This window comes from Pogona vitticeps, chromosome 1, assembly GCF_051106095.1.
Source record: "Pogona vitticeps strain Pit_001003342236 chromosome 1, PviZW2.1, whole genome shotgun sequence".
Classification (NCBI taxonomy): Eukaryota; Metazoa; Chordata; class Lepidosauria; order Squamata; family Agamidae; genus Pogona; species Pogona vitticeps.
This window is the reverse complement of record NC_135783.1, coordinates 341,804,270-341,820,873: the sequence shown is the minus strand read 5'-3', so window position 1 is coordinate 341,820,873 and position 16,604 is coordinate 341,804,270. Positions and strand designations below refer to the sequence as shown.

Below are 16,604 nucleotides of genomic sequence, written 5' to 3'. Positions count from 1 at the left end.
ACCAAGGCCAAGATCATCCACACTATTGTATTCCTGAGCACTATATGTGTGCATGTGAAAGCTGTACTGTGAAGAAGGCTAACAGGAAAACACATTGATTCATTTGAAGTATGGTGCTGGAGGAGATCTTTGTGAATGTCATCAACCATCAGAAAGACGAACCAGAGGCTCCTAGATCAAACCAAGCCTGAACTCTCTCTAGAAGCAAAAATGATGAAACTGAAGCTGTTGTACTTTGGGGACATAATAAGAAGGCAAAATTCTCTGGAAAAGAGAATAAAGTTTTTGGAAAGGTTGGAGACATCAGGAAAAGAGGAAGACCAAACATGAGACAGATTGATTCAATAGAGGCGGTCATGGCATTGGGTTTGCAGGAGCTAAGTGGAGCTGCTGAAGACAGGGCATTTTGTGTGTCAAGCATTCCTATTGTGGTCACAGGTGAGAGGCAACTTGACAGCACACAACAACAATAACAAACTTCCAAATGAGATTACACTTCTAGCCTTCAATGAAAACTTTTCTTCTTAGATAAGGATTTCCTGATTAATAAAGTCCAGCCATTTCATGTACATTTTCATTGTAATCTTTAAAAAAATTAATTTACTGTACACAATTCCAAAATTCAAGGTGTAAACTACTAAATTTATTTATGAATTCTATAACTATATTCATCAACTGAACAGTGGTCTTCTTTGATATCTTACTACCCATGTATTTATGAAAATGAAGGGATTGGATATAAATTCTAGTTTTTCTCTTAAGAGCTTTGCACAAAGAAATTCTTCCAATTTTTTACCTTTATTTACATAAGAGTATTTCCCTCTCCCACTTTATTTATAGTCACGCACAGGGAGAAAAAGAGAGTGGAATGATGGGCATTTTCAATCATCCTCCATGCTAAATATACTGTATCTCTAAGCAAGACTAATATTATCAAGAAATTGATTGCAGAATATTTACATTCCAAAATCTTAATGATTTAGTTCTGTCACAAAGTGCCATATTGTACAAAGCACTGTCTTCACTTTCTGAGGTAATTTAAGGAAAAAAGAAACGAAACAAGGGTGCATTGACCTGGCAACTAAATCAGAGAAGAGGTGGCAGGGAACATTTAATTTTATCCAAAAATTTGCAAAGGCAGTTCTGTCATTATACGTCTCGCTTCTTCCCCCATTTTTATAGCACCATCTACAATGCAATGTGAAAAGCTTCCCAGTGAGGATGATTGATAGTGACACCTGAATTTTTCCAGCATATAAGTAATATCAGTTTTAATAACAACCACACACATCATCCTTTGTAAGGCCTGCCACCCTGACCCGATCTGCATGACTGTTCTTGTACAACAGTTCAATATAGCACAATTGAGAAGGGGGTGTGTGACTAGGAGAACCAATACAGTTATAAAAGAGAATACTGTCACTTAAAATTATAGCAGTGATGAAAGAAGAGAAATCTGAACAGGCTTATATTCCATATTTACTGTTCAGGCTTAGAACAGAAAAAAAACATAAAACAAATAGCAAGATTGCTGTTGGAGACTTTTTGTGTGAACAATATACTGTATAAAGAATCTTAAAATGAATATTCCTGATTCACACCATCCATCCACCCCTCAAATCCACCAGCCAGGAAAGGTAAAGTCAAATACAAATAAAGAAGAAAGCTAATCTATGGTAAGTCCTGAATATTGTTTCTCAAGATAGCCAGAATCTAGGTTACCTGGAAGGAGCTGGCGTAAGGCATAAACTTTGCATGCTGAAATTTCCATTTTCATCAACCTGTCTTGTTACAAAGGACTAGGTCGCAGGTAATAAGAAATGCCTCTCCCTGAGATCTTGGAACCTGCTGACCATCAAAGTAAGCAAGAATAATCTAGATGACCAAACAATGTCATCAAGTATAGCAGCTTCGCTGTACCTTTGCTACCTAACCCTAGGCATTAGCTAAGATTTTTATTTTTGTTTTTCTTTTAAATAAATTTTGCACGGTTTGTCAGAGATGCTGGACAACAAGGCTGTTTCTCTGAATACTTTAATCATCTTTAAAAAACCCTGCTAACAGATGTGGACTATAAATAAGAACTGTGCAAATTTAAGAGATCAATTTAATCAGGGGAAGTATAGACTAAGAATTGCTTTCATTGTACACTGCTCTGTAAGTAGCCCAAACCGGCATAAATCCAGTTGAGAGATTAGCTGTCATAAGATTCTTCCCGTTTTTAAATGTGTGTCTGCAAAACAGGTAAATAGAACAGCTGGATTAATCTATGCTCCATCCTCCCACCCCCTGCCACCCAGTCAAACAAGAGGGACACATCCCGCCCCCACCACAAAGCCAGCATCAAAATGGTCTCGAAGTTTAGTTCGACAACGAAAGCAACATGGTTATTTTTAGAGCACTACAGGCATAAAAATATAGCACTAAACTGTGACCTACAGCTATGCACAGCCAAGCATCGCATCATCCGAGCGACAGCCTTAACTTTAGCTAGGAGCGCATCTGGCTTGACTTCAGACTACTGCTATTCATCTGGCTACCAACAATACCTTACAGATGCCTTCAGCAGCCATTAACGGGCTTCTGGAATTGTCAGCTTTCTCTTTAAAATAAAACCACGTCGCACAAGAGGAACTACGGCTCAAGGGAAAAACTCTGTTCAAAAGGTAGAAAACCCTGAATGGACTTTGCGGAAAGAATTTTCGAAGACGCTCCTGTCCAACTGTTGCAAGCTCCCTCCAATCAGAAGAAATTAATTTAAGGAATCTTAGAAAACAGAATGGATTGATTCATACCATCTATAATGCTCTACTCCCAAGTCAGCAGGATAAGGAAGGCTTGTCTCTCTTTTTTATAGAATGTGTGACAGGCTGAAAAACTGAATATGCTGGAATAAGCCATCACTTCAAGCCAAACCCATCCACAGCTTCCTTGGTTTCAAATATTCCTTTCAACAAGTACAGTAAGTAAATAGATCCTTTTATTCAAAACTAACATATAAAATGGCAAAGTACAGAAGATAAATATATTTGTATATTGAGACAGAGATAGAGGAACAAACAGTAAGATTGCTTTTCTGAACAGTTTTTTAGCATGAGAAATCTTTCCCCCCCATACAGCATGTTAAAACTCTTCTGCGTTTTTTTAAGTAAGATTTTTACTACATCAGTGAACTTTATGATCTACACTCAATCAGCAATCCTTACTAGAGCAGACTCACTGAATCACAAACATATATATACTGTGTATGCTAAACAAGATTCATTCATTCAATGGGTATGCTCTATTTGTGACTAACAACTGAATTTAACCTCAGATATCTAGTTACAGAAAAAATATTACTCATGTATCTTAAACTAATGAGGAACAAAATGTGTTCTATGTTTAACTGGGGGAATGGACTGGGCTTATTACCTCTTAACCTGCTGCAAGTTGAACATATTAGTCAAAACACATTTGAGTTCTACTGATTTTTGAGTGTGAGGTGTTGAAACTTTGGCCAGAATATTTACTTAACAATGAAGTGCTACACACATCTACTCAGAAATAAAACCTAGAGTCCAATAGGTTCCATGCCCAGAAATCTATAATGCAATCTTAATACAAATTTATCACATTGTTAGTAATAAGTGAAATTAATAACATTCTGCCCCCAAACAAGATTTTTCTACTTCTGTACCCACCCATATATAATTATGTATTTCTTTATTAAAATTAGACAAAATGCCATTCTTCGGTTGGATGAAGTGGCCCAAAAATTACTCCTACAAAAATGGGCAATACCCTGGTTCAGAAGTCGTGACAAACACACTCTTGAGGGAGCTGAAGTGGCATTTGAAAGAACGTGAACGCCTGATACAGGAGATAGAAAACGAGCAAAGAGTGCAGAAGACTAGTGTGGATTATAACTGGCTGAAGAGCTACCAAACCCCTCAGATAACTATCCCAGCCACTGAACAAAGACAACTTGAAGTTCTTTGCTCCCAGATCCAACCAGGTCAAACTGGGATCATTCTCAGCAGGTAAACCTGTTTTACTGTTCTGGTATTGCATGAGCTTAGAGGACAAGAAGAAAAGGAACTTCTTCCTTTGTGGTTTCATGTAACTATGTGTATATGAAAGATATCTTCTCAGCCCGCCCGGATTCTAATTAGCCAACTTCAGGGAAGCATGTTCTGGGCTAACTTTACCATCTAAGCTTGCTGACTTGGCAACGAAAATCCAAAGGGACTTGCTTTCTGGGGGGAAAAAAACTGCTTGGTACCAGGATCTTGTGGTACAATTTAAAAGACCCACTGATATCAACCCAAAAGCGGCTCATAGCATTGCATTTGTCCAGTTGTTTAGCTAAGTGCTGATGCAACTCTCATGATTTGTCCTCTCCCAAGATGCAGCAAAAAAAGTATTAACCTTAAAAGTCCCGAAATTTCTCTAGAAATAAAATATTTGCAAAATAATTAAAACCTGGCAAAATACTTCAGTGCACACTGAGCAAACACCTGATCATCTATAAAGTGGTCTTAATAGTGGTACAGAGATCAGATGCATCCCTCCATTTCGACAAACATTTGCATTTCAGCAAATTAAGGAACTGTATTTTTTTTAATCTGCATACACAGTTACGGAACTGCTCAATGCAAATGCCCCTCTGAAACTTTACAAAAGGAGTCGTGCATTAAAATGTTCCTAATCTTATACATACAATTTTCCTTCCCATGGGCAGTGGACAGATTTTTAAAAAAGATTCAACAACAGAACAAACCTATGCTCTCTTTGTGAGCCCGGAAAAAGACTTGAGGGCAACGTCAGTTTGAATCAATTTCCTCAGTCAGCTTAATATAGAAAAAAATGTTTCTATGGTTGCGCTGCATCCAAATACACTGCAAGTGCCATTCTTCACCATTTCATAGAAAATAAAACCAAAAAGGATGAAATCTCTTCCCTATGATAGCTAGTGTTGTTGCTGCTGGTGCGGATGGCTAAAATGCGAGAAAAGACAAGGTGTGCAGTAATAGTCGGAATTTAGGTTGTTCAGTTCTCCCCCACTTTTTCTTTCTAGGTTTCGAGAGGTTTTGGCAGAAAATGACGTTTTACCTTGGGAAATTGTTTACATCTTCAAGCAAGTGTTAAAAGAGTTCTTAAACAATCTTGAGAAGGAAGCTCAACAGGACCACACGGACGTTTGGAATACAAATTGTGCAGTACACTTCACAACACCGGGCGACAATTCCAGCAAAACAGATAAAGAAGAGATCCCAACAGTATCCAGTTATGTTGACAAAAATACACAGGGCATGTTTCCAATGTTCTCCCACAGAATCTGGAACCTTCCCTATTACCACCCATCAGGTTAAATGTGTCCACTTTCCTCCACTTTATTTCCCTTGGCTATGACTTTCCTGTGAAGATTCAAAACTCCCAAGAAATCAAAAAATTATTATTGCCCTCCTGCTGTTCCTCATGATTGCAAGTTCAGAATTTTAAACTTCTTACAACTCGCATATAATTTACAATATTTAGATAGTTGTTGTAGGTTTTTCGGGCTGTTTGGGCATGTCCTGGAGGGAAAAAAAATTCAAACAGCAACATAACAAAGGAGAGAAACGCTATCAAGTCTCTAAACTCAGATCCTGACATCATCATTCTGCCAGCAAAGGCCATGCCTCCAGAAGACAGCCAAACAGCCCGAAAAACCTACAAAAATCATCGGATCCCGGACATGAAAGCCTTCAAGAATACAATATTTAGATATTTAGAATGAGAACTTCCTCCTATTGTTTCACTAACTAATGTTATTGTGTAGAAGAATCTTCTAACCAAAAGCACATTGTAGCAGACCTTTTTAATGATAGGCTTAAAATCTGTTGTTTGTATTTTCCTGTTATGCATGCAGTGTATCAAACGCAATATTTTAAAATACAATCACTGTGAAGAGCAAGGGCAGGTTTTTATCCTGTGACCTGCATACACTCAGTTTTTTCTAAAGCAAGGTACTGAGTGTCTGAATCAAAGATTCAACAGTGCAGGAAGGAAAATGGGAAAAACTATTATACATTATTATTTATAACATCAGTCCTCAGTGGTGGGGCCAGAATCTACAAACAGATTGTATGCTGGTCTAAGGTAGGTCAAATCAATGGCTCCACCCCTATTTCACTTTTAAAGAAAAGGAGAGGCATTAAAAGGGAAAAAGTGATAGAACATAAGCCATGTTCAAACTTTTCTCTGATAATAGTTCCCCCCCACTTCTCTTCCCATCTGACTGCTCAGGAAAAAGTGACCAGTTTGTAGAGTTTTTCTCCAGAGGTTTTTTACAAGTTTTTCTATTGGACAGCATTTTCGCAACTCCCAAACACATCTCCGATATGCTTTGAAGCAAGGTTATTTTATATGAAAAGAGGTGAGGGTCCCTTTACAATCAAGAGCAATACAGTGGTGCCTCGCTTAGCGATTGCCTCGTTAAATGATGTACTGTATTCGCTTAGCAATGAGGTTTTTGGAGCGATTTTGCACTCCGTTTAACGATGTTCCCTATGGAGAAATTTCGCATAGCGATGTTCGGGACCTTGCCTCGCTTAGCGATGAGAGTTTAGTTCCCCATTTCGCTTAGCGATGTCCATTTTCGCTATTTTAAGTGTGTCTTAAAATGTTCAAAAACTGTTTTAAATGCTTAGGATCGTTAGTGCACCTTGTAAAACCTTTGCAAACTTAATTTGGCTTTGTTCTGAGTCTTCGTTAATTTTTGGTAAATTCCCCCCCCCCATTGGAATGCACTGAACTATAGGTTTGACAGCTGTCAAACGTACAGTTCAATGCATTCCAATGGGGGGGGATTCACCAAAAATTAACGAAGACTCAGAACAAAGCCAAATTAAGTTTGCAAAGGTTTTACAAGGTGCACTAACGATCCCAAGCATTTAAAACATTTTTTGAACATTTTAAGACACGCTTAAAATAGCGAAAACGGACCTGTCAAAACCATTGAAATGCATTGAATAGGCTTCAATGCATTCCAATGGGGGAAACATTGTTTCGCTTAGCGATGTTTCCTATGGCGATTTTCGCTTAAGGACGGTAATCCGTTCCCATTGGAACGGATTAACCGGTTTCCAATGCATTTCTATGGGAAAGGGTGTTTCACTTAGCAATGTTTTCCCATAGCAATGTTTTTTTGGAACCAATTAACATCGTTAAGCGAGGCACCACTGTACATACAAAGGAACAGGTACAGTGGTTTTAACCACTGTTATTGTGACACTATATCTTCTGCATCAAAAATAAAGGGGCTTTGCACTCCTTTGAATCAAATTAATAATAATAATTGCATGCCATCAAGTCCAGTTTGACTTATGGTGACCCTTTTGGGGATTTCTAGGCTGATGTTTTATGGGGGCATCCTGGGATTGTGCAGCTTGCCCAAGACCACACAGGCTGACTCTTCTGCCAGGAGATAAAGTGAGCAACTGAACCCCCAACCTCTGGCTCCAAAGCCAGATAAACCAGTCAGCTAGCTAGTCACATCAAACAAAAAACAAACAGGAGGGATGGGTTCTATGCTGCACTTTGTTATTAAAGAAAGCTTTTGGATTTGAAATGATTTCATTTCTTTACTTATGTTGTTTGATTGTATTTGGCTAACATTTGTATAAGTAAATAATACAAATCAAAGTCAATAAAATACATACCAGTAACATGCTAAGTAAAACTGGAAGTTGAATCAATTATATTTCTGGCCTAGAATACTGCACCCGAGGGCCAAGCTGGCCAGGGGACTGTGAGCTGCAGGCCAGATCTATTTAATAGCCCAAATGCTGGTTAAATAAATGAATGTGTGTAATTTTTTTTGATGAAAACAAGTTACCTGGGACAAGTCAGACTTCACTTGGCAGGGAGTCCCATAACTTGAGAGCAGCCATTGATCCAGTCTTTACACACATGCCTGCCAAATGTACAGTACTTCTGATAGCTGCTGTGAATAAAGATGCCCGCTGACAATCTTAAAACCTGGGCAACCTCATGGAAGATAATAAACTCTGAAACATAACCTGTCAGTGTAGCTGTTTTAATACAGTGTCCCATATTTCATGTACAAAGGACCCTACCAAAGACCAGAAGTGTAGTATTTCCAGAAATTCTAAGGATGTAGGGGGAGAAAGCGTTGCTTCTGAAAGAATTCAACTATGTAAAATTAAACTATACATAATACTTATTTTCATGTCAAACCTAACTCGTTATACTGCTTTAGGAACATGAAAAGCTTTATTCATAAGTTACTTAGCATATAAAGTCCTATTTGGCATATTTATGAAATTTTAAAATACAAAGGTCTATGTTTAATACATGGAAAACTGTGAATATACCCAATGGAAAGAAAGAAAGAAGAGCTACAACTTCTGCTACTCAAGTATCCATACCTTAGTTTTTGCCTACTCAAAATTAGGGGGGGAATGAACATAGAAAACATTAATTTTGTAACAAAGAGCATAAATTAATTAATAAAAGACTAAACATGATTATTTGAACAGAAGCAATCTATGCTGAATGTCTCCACCAAATTAAAACTAAAGTTCCCAGAAGAAGCTTAAAGGAGGTCCACAGTACAGTCCTCTCAAGAATGTGGCAGTAGCCGCTTGGCACATAAATGCATCCTGGATTGGGTGGCTGTATATGCCCACAGCATGCGCAGGCATTATCATCCTCTAATTCCGTCAACTGCCATACAAAATTTCATGGTGCCGAGTTCCTAGCATTTTCAGCGAGCAAAACCTTTGACTGGAAAAAAAGTATTTCACCCATTCAGAAAGACAAAATGTTTTAGCAGGGCTTGATTCAAACTTTTTCAAAGTTTCCAATTTTTTTCCTTCAGAAAACTGAATACTTATCCTTAGCCAACCCCACACTAAAACCCCAGATTCCATCAACACCCCTGAATGCTCCTTTTTCCACACCCCGTCCTTTTTAACAATAGTCCTCTTGCACGACGCTGAACGGGCTGGTGCTTTCCAATATTCTTCAGCGCAATCCCACGCATTATAGCTGGTCCCCCACTGTATGACTAAGGCATGCCCCATCAGATCCGACATTAGAAGACATTGAGTTGAAAACGTCTACAGCATTTTGTACAAACAGAATTCCATTAGGGGGAAAAAACAGACTGGTCTGCGCTTCAAGGTGCTTACAGTGAACAGAAGGACAAAGAAAAGTAAGGGAAGAAAAAGGGAAAGAATAACATGGGGAAAATATGAACAAAAGCTGTTACACATAGTGTTGGATTTGTAAGGGTGCCTTTATATGCTAGAATCAAATACTGAATTCAAAACAATTAACAACATCTGTGCAAGAAGGGTTGGATAAAGTGCAAGATGCTCCCTGAACTGGAAGCTTCAGCCAGCCACTTAAGCTCCCAAGCCACACAAGACGAGCCTGCAGGGGTAGATCTTACTGCAATCCTCTTTCCAAGTAGCAGCAATTGGCCTGGACTTGATTATTTTTACTTAAGCTGGCTGGATATCTTAGTGAGTCAGGTATCTGCAGGAGACTAAGAATTCTCCCCTTGTGCATCCTCAAAGAGCCAGCCTGTGTGGCCTTGGGCAAGCTGCACAGTCCTGGAAGTGCCCCCAGGGGGAGGGAACCATCAACCACTTCGGAGTACAGTACTCTACTCGCTACCTAGAAAACCCTGAAAAGGACCACCATAAGGCAGAACTGACTTGACAGCACACTAGTGATGATGATTAACACATCTGATGCTAGCGCTTCAGAATTCAAATTCTTTTTTACAGCTCTTCCTTTAATCTTAATTAAAATAGCTCCAACTGGCTTCATCTTCAGTTGAAATCCTTGCTACTCTACAAAACACGGTTTTATGAAGGGTCTACTGATGTAATTTAAACTGGCTGACATGCCCTTACAGAACTGTATTTCTAATAGAGTTGTTAGTTTTAAAAAAGTTTCCTTGCTTATTTAAGACTTTGTAGCACAAAGAACAAGCTTTGAAATATTAAATTTTATTTGCACCAGCGTGTTTCAACACATGTTTCGGCCCCAAAGCCATCTGTTATGCAAGTCATACTGAAGGGATTTTTTTAAAAAAATAGTCTGGAATCGACATGTGGAAACTGTGGTCACAACTGACATAAGTAGAGCAGAAAATCAATGAAAATAGTTGCCAGGATTGACTTTTCCTGTACACATATCCAAGCTAAATTTAACTCCCACCACTGCAGAATAAAAAACTATAGACTTCTCTCATCCATGGCTTATATCACCGGATAACACAAGTGAGTGGGCACTATATTTAACAGAACTGCTTAGACACGGTAAATTGCTTACAGGGTGTCAAGTGAATTTTACAAGAGTTAAAACCTGGCTTTCACTATGCTAGTGAAAGCTACCTATTCCCAGTTATTAAGAAAACTTAATTGCTTCTAGAGTTATCACATCAATGTTGCCTGTCATTTTCATTAAAAAGGAGAGCAGGCTAAAGCCGTTTTTTCCCCCTTCTTTGAACCTGGCAGAGTAATGGTATAATGTTAATTTGCAGGGCTACTAACCTATCAACTAAATCACGCTTGCCCTTCCAATCTTTAAACATTACATGCCCATCGACGTCTATGTTGGCTTGGGCATCTTGTGAGAACGGCTGGTGATCGGATTCCAAAAGATCTCCTGTATGGAGAATTAGTGCAGGGAAAGCACCCCAGAGGGAAACCACAGCTGTGATACAAAGACATCTGCAAATAGGATCTGAAGGCCTTAGGAATGGACCTCAACAGATGGGAAACCTTGACATCTGAGCGTTCAGCCTGGAGGCAGGTGGTGCATCATGGCCTCTCCCAATTTGCAGAAACCCTTGTACAGCAGGCTGAGGCTAAGAGGCAGTCCCGAAACCAGGCAAATCAGGGAGCTGGACAGGGGACAGATTGTATTTGTCTTCAGTGTGGAAGGGATAGTCACTATCGAATTGGCCTTCTCAGCCACACTAGACGTTGTCCCGACCTCTATTCAGAGCACATTACCATAGTCTCTCGAGACTGAAGGATGCCTAAAAACATGCCCATCTCAGCTATTCATTTCTTTTCTATGAAAAGCTACAGCTGTTGTATTCTTGCAGATTCTCTTTTTGAAAGGACAAGAGCAGGCCAGGTTTCTACAGGTCACTTAGCAGCCCTACTACTCAGGTGTAATTTAATCAGTCAGATGCCAAAGCTATAGGAGACTGGGTTTTGTTTTTCTTTGAGAGGAATGTGGTTTGAAAGGTGCACATACTTTTCTTTTGACCTGCTGATGCTTAGGGTCAAATATGTCATACAAGTTATCAAGAGAAATGGCCTGGATCCAACACTGCTACCAAAAATGTACTTCCACTCATATTAGGGGAGTTCCATGAATATTACAAATTTCCAGTTGCAGAATTAATTTAACATCTTTTCATGCCACCTTTCTTAAACACAAGGATACATAAACTCAATAGTAGACCCCCTAAGCATGTGTGCATACAAACACACCTCTGCGCCAAAGAACGGTGACAACTCTACCTAAAGGTAACAGTTGCATTATAGCAAGTGTTTCTCAATCCTTTTTGAGTGTAAATCCTCCTTCCAATTTAGAAGTGTGCAGTAAGGAGCACCCTCTTAAGGGTGATAACCGATCGCGAGCGCTTTGGTCCAGCCCCAATGTAAGGAGTGACATATTTACACCGGGAGCTAAGATCTTAAGTTATAAGACAAATCCAGAATTGAGCTGTTTTGATTCATTTAATTTGATTAATTCGGAAGTTGATGCTAATAAAGTTGAGCCAGTAGGACTGTCAAAATTGTCTCCGTTTCTTATTCCCCCCACCCACCCAAAATGAGGGAACCGTCACCAATTTCTGAAAAACCCGATCACATCTACGTGCTGGTAATCTAAAAAATTGACTTCTGTAATGCACTCTACATGGGGCTTTCCTTGAAAAGCAAAGCAGTGTGCTTCTTATATACCACCCCACAGTACTTAAAGCACTCTCTTGATGGCTTACAATCTCATAATGCAGGCTACACACTGAAGCTGGTACGGAAGCTTCAAGAGGTCCAGAATGCAGCAGCCAGACTGACTGCTGGAATTAGGAAGTTTGATCACAGCACCCCAATCCTGGTTCACCTGCACTGGTTACTGGTCTGCTTTCATGGCAAGTTCAAGGTTTTAGTTCTAACATATAAAGTCCTACCATTAGGACCCTCACAACTAATCTGCCGTCTTCTGCCATGTTCGACAGCACATCCTAGTTGGTCCTCACAGACCTCATGCCTGCAGGTGTTGACACTTCAAGACTCGAAAACTTCAATCAGAAACTGGCTTTCTCAGCAGTGGCACCTTTTTACAGAATGTGTTGATGGAGTTGTGCCAGACACCCTCCCTTCGTGTCTTCAAAAAAGTATTAAAAACAGAGCTGTTTAGAGAGGCTTTTGTAGAGGTTCTCCCCAACTAACTGGAACAGTGGAGGGAGGAGGAGCAGAATGCACCAGTAACTAATAGCTTTTTAAATTTTCTTTATATTGTTAATCCAAATATATATATAGGCAATATCTATTTCAATATAAGTATTTATGTAAAATTGAAAGGGGCAATGATGTGACAGAAAATTTCCAACTGCTTCTTTTTTTATGCAAAATTTCCATTTGTAAATAAATGACGATTTCAACAATTAAAGAATGCCAATGCAATTTTACAGAACTCTCTGGCAGTTTCAACGCCATAATTGATGTCTTTCAAATGATTATTTCTGAAAAGCTCTGTTAACAGAAAGGTAAAAGAAAACCACAAAATACATAATAATCCAAACCAATACCAAGTTAGTTCATTTCTTGTTTGTGCAGGTGTTGCACCACTAAAAGGTTTTGTTTAGTAAATGTAAGTCAAATAAACACGCTAAAGTGGATAGCACTCTATTTTGGCATTAAGGGAAAAAGCCCATCACCACAGGAAAGGGAACACAAAATAATAAGTGTGCCTTTTTTGTGAAAGAAAAAAAACCCTAAAAATTCAAACGGCCTAGCTGGGCAAGGCATGCAGAAACATGGGACTACCACAGAAACTGATTTATTTAGTTGATTTGTATACCACCCATCTGGCTACTAAGGCCACTCTGGGCAGTTTACAACAAATCTCCCTTATTTCCTTGAAAATCATCATCCATTCTTTCCTCTGTTTCACATAACATGTGTACATATGCCCCTTTTCTTTTTTACACATCCAACACAGAGATTACAAATTATTTATTCAATATATTTAGCTTAATCGGTGTCAAATATCATCTCTATATGACCTTCTAAGTTTTCTTTGACCCTTGAGGACATGTTCTTCATTATTATTTTATTCCAGTTTATTCTTCCCCTTTAATTTCTTTGCAGAGATCCTTCTGCCAAGATTCTTTTAACATACAGTACAGTATATGATTTGTATTCCACCTGTACTAATTTATATATTACAAATTCTAGTGCACTACAATATTATACATTGTAATGGTAATAAGAGAGCTAGGATTAATAAGACCATTTGGTATATATCACAAAAAGAATGAGGTATTGCTATATCCAATATTAAATTATATTATATAGCAAATCAGATATAGGAATTCAGATATTGTAACAAACATTAAAAGCATAATACGGAATGAATTTGAAAAGTATGGAATGGAGGCAAATTGGAAGAACATTCTTTAAAGAAGAAAATGAGGAAGAGATTTTTAAGATAATCCCTTTTTTAAATAATACTGTATGTTAGAAAGCTGGAGAAGATACAGAGCAATATTGAGTCCACTTATATTCTCTCTGACCCAGGTGGTCTAAGGAATTCCCCCGCCCCAAAAAAAAACCTTAAAAGGAAAGTAGACAAGGTGTTAAAGACAAAGGGTTAATAAGGATTAAGGACTGGATGAAGCAGCTACAGGATAGAGAGCAAATAAGAGAGATATTGAAAGGAGATTTCATTGTTAAATGTATTTCAGTTAGAAAACTGGACAAAAGACTGGAAAAGAAAGGAAACAAAGAGTAGGAAAATGACAAAATCTGAGACTATTGAAAAAAGTCAGAAAGTAGAACAAAAAATAGAAAAGGTATTGTAAGTGCAAAATCAACTTTTAAGGAGTTATGTGCTGCCATTAAGTCTCCTTCAAGACACAACTCTTCCACTCCTACTAAAAAACCAGGCCTAAATCCCATTGTTAGTCTCAAGTATAGTAGATCCACTCAATAAAATGTTATAATGGCGAATAAACAATTCCGTAAATCCCAGATACTGAACAGTTCTTGTCTGGTGAAGGATTACCAAATGGTTTCACATCTTTAAAAATGAAAGAACATGTTTAACTATTATTAGCTGGCTATAAAAAAATATTAAGGCAAAAATTGGTAGAAAGTAAAAAGCAGATCTATAAACTAAAAATGGATCCTGATGATTTCACATTACTTTTTTGTGGAATTCCTGCAAAACCACCATCAAGTCATAGATCACATCTATGCATGGACCCACTGCAGAGCAATGCACTGAAAAACCCATGATTTCTGGGTTTTAGTTTGTGGGCTTTGGGCCCATGTTTTTGCGTCATTGCGTTCATGGGCTGATGGATCCATAATTTATCTGGTATATTTAAGTACATAAATGGGATCTTCAATGGACAGTGGTTTGAGGCTGATCCTACATAAAAATCATGTGAATCCATAATGATCCATGCCTCAGATCCATGTTTTTGCACCACTAGAGAGCCATGAGCTAAGAGACCATGATTTCTGCGGTATAATCTGTGGGTGCAGATCTATGTTTGGTTTGGGCGTGATCTTGTGTAAAACTCATGCAGATCCATGATGATCCATGCCTTGGATTGGTGTTTAAGTGCCACTGCAAAACCATGCACTAGAAACCCATGATTTCTGTGTTTCTATCGGCACAAAACGGATCTATGAAATTAAAGTTGTTTAGAGAGGATCCCATTTTAAAATTATACAAAATCATGTGGATCTGTGCCTTGGATCCATGTTTTTGTGCCAATGCAAAGCCACCCGATGAAGGACCCACGATTTCTGTAGTGTAATCCACCGGTTCTTAACCTTGGGTTACTCAGGAGTTTTGGACTGCAACTCCCAGAAGCCTTCACCACCAACTGTGCTGGCTGGGGTTTCTGGGAGTTGCAGTTCAAAAACATCCAAGTAACAAAGGTTAAGAACCACTCGTGTAATCTGTGGGCACAGGTGGGATCTATGACTTGAGGGCGATTCCACAAGGACCCCACGTGAAAATCAAATTAAATCCTGAGGATTCGTTCTTGATTTCATGGATCTGCCATTTTTTATCCAGGCCCTTCGCTGTTTTGCTAAATGTACGACCAGGCAAATGTTCTCCTTAGGTAGGAAACAGGCGGTGCGGACCCAGTTTTAACAAGGGTGGAGGGAGAGCCTGTAAACCCCCAACCCGAGAACTTAATTTACGCTTCCCAAGGGTGGAGGAGGTGTTGGTAGAAGTGAAGTCGCTCTCGATTTATGGCGACCCTCCAAATATCAATGGCCTCCAAAAGGTCATTAACAGCATTGCACCGCACAGGTCCCGAAAACTCAAGGCGGAGGCTTCCTTTTCTTGAGTCCCAACCTTTTCATGGAGGTTATACCCAACCTCAAGTTTACTTTTTAAAAAAACCGCCCCAATCCCACCTGCTCGTTTGCTCCGGCGTAACTTACGCGTGAGTAGTCGACGGCAGCGCCTCCCCTGCAGACTCAGGGTGATTAGTAGGAGTAAGAGCAGTCCTGGCAGGACTCCGGGCCGGACCCCCCAAAAGCTCGACCCCGCTGACCGTCTTGCCGATGGTGAACCACTCGTTAATTTGGTCCACGGTCAGTTTTCGCAACATGGCTGCGGCCTCTCCCCCCCCCCTCCCGAAGGCAACTTCCAAAAAAAGGCCCCACTCGCCGGCTTCGCGCCCTCAGCCACCCGCTCCCTCCACCCCAATGAGCCCCGAAGCAATGAGCCCGGCCGCGCCTTCCCGCCACCTTGGGATCACGCGGCCCGGCCCGGCGCCGCCTTGACGCTCGATGAAGACTTCCCGCCTTTTTTTTTCTCCTGAGGCTGCGGGCCCTCAGGCCTCGGTCGTTACCTGAGAGTAAGCAGCTTTGGAAGCAGTGGGGCTTACATCCGAGGAGGCCTCCCCCCCCCCCGAGATTGCCTCGGGAATCCAGTGGCTCAAGTCCACCCGCAAGCCCTTTTTTGGGTTCCGTGGAACTTATTCACAGAGAAGCATTCTGAGATTATACATGTATTTGATATATTTTTATTAGATTTATACCCCCGCCCATCTAAACCAAAGGTTAACTCGTTCGTGAAAGAAAAACGACGGTAACGTTTTGCATTTTTTCAAAAAGAATTCCTAAAACTATTTGCAGGTGTGTGTTTTTTTAAAATACACAGTAAAAGAAGCTGGAAATGTAGTCACAAATAAAAATCGTTAAATATACGTTTGCCTATTCTTTTTTCTTTGTTCATGTCAGAAACATCCTATGAAATTATCATATATTTTTCTCTCTATTACGGGCAACATCAGGTGCATATGGGGCAGCTCACATAAAAGCACGATCCGA

The 16,604-nt window shown here is 39.6% G+C and overlaps 2 protein-coding genes across 2 annotated transcripts in view; one reads left to right on the top strand and one right to left on the bottom strand.

Annotated features, from left to right (window-relative positions):
- TDRD9 (tudor domain containing 9) overlaps window positions 1–15,984 on the bottom strand; it is a 144,531-nt gene extending 128,547 nt beyond the window's left edge. The window contains exon 1 of the mRNA XM_072986726.2: window positions 15,711–15,984. Coding sequence (XP_072842827.2) covers window positions 15,711–15,880 — 170 coding nt within the window. The 5' untranslated portion in view covers window positions 15,881–15,984. The remainder of the gene's footprint in view (window positions 1–15,710) is intronic.
- Window positions 2,329–6,137, top strand: RD3L (RD3 like). Its single transcript, XM_020808962.3, has 3 exons — window positions 2,329–2,962; window positions 3,719–4,022; window positions 5,060–6,137. The coding sequence occupies exons 2-3, from the start codon at window positions 3,724–3,726 to the stop codon at window positions 5,352–5,354; spliced, it is 594 nt and encodes a 197-aa protein (XP_020664621.3). The 5' UTR covers window positions 2,329–2,962; window positions 3,719–3,723; the 3' UTR covers window positions 5,355–6,137.
- Window positions 15,985–16,604: the final 620 nt, after the last annotated feature.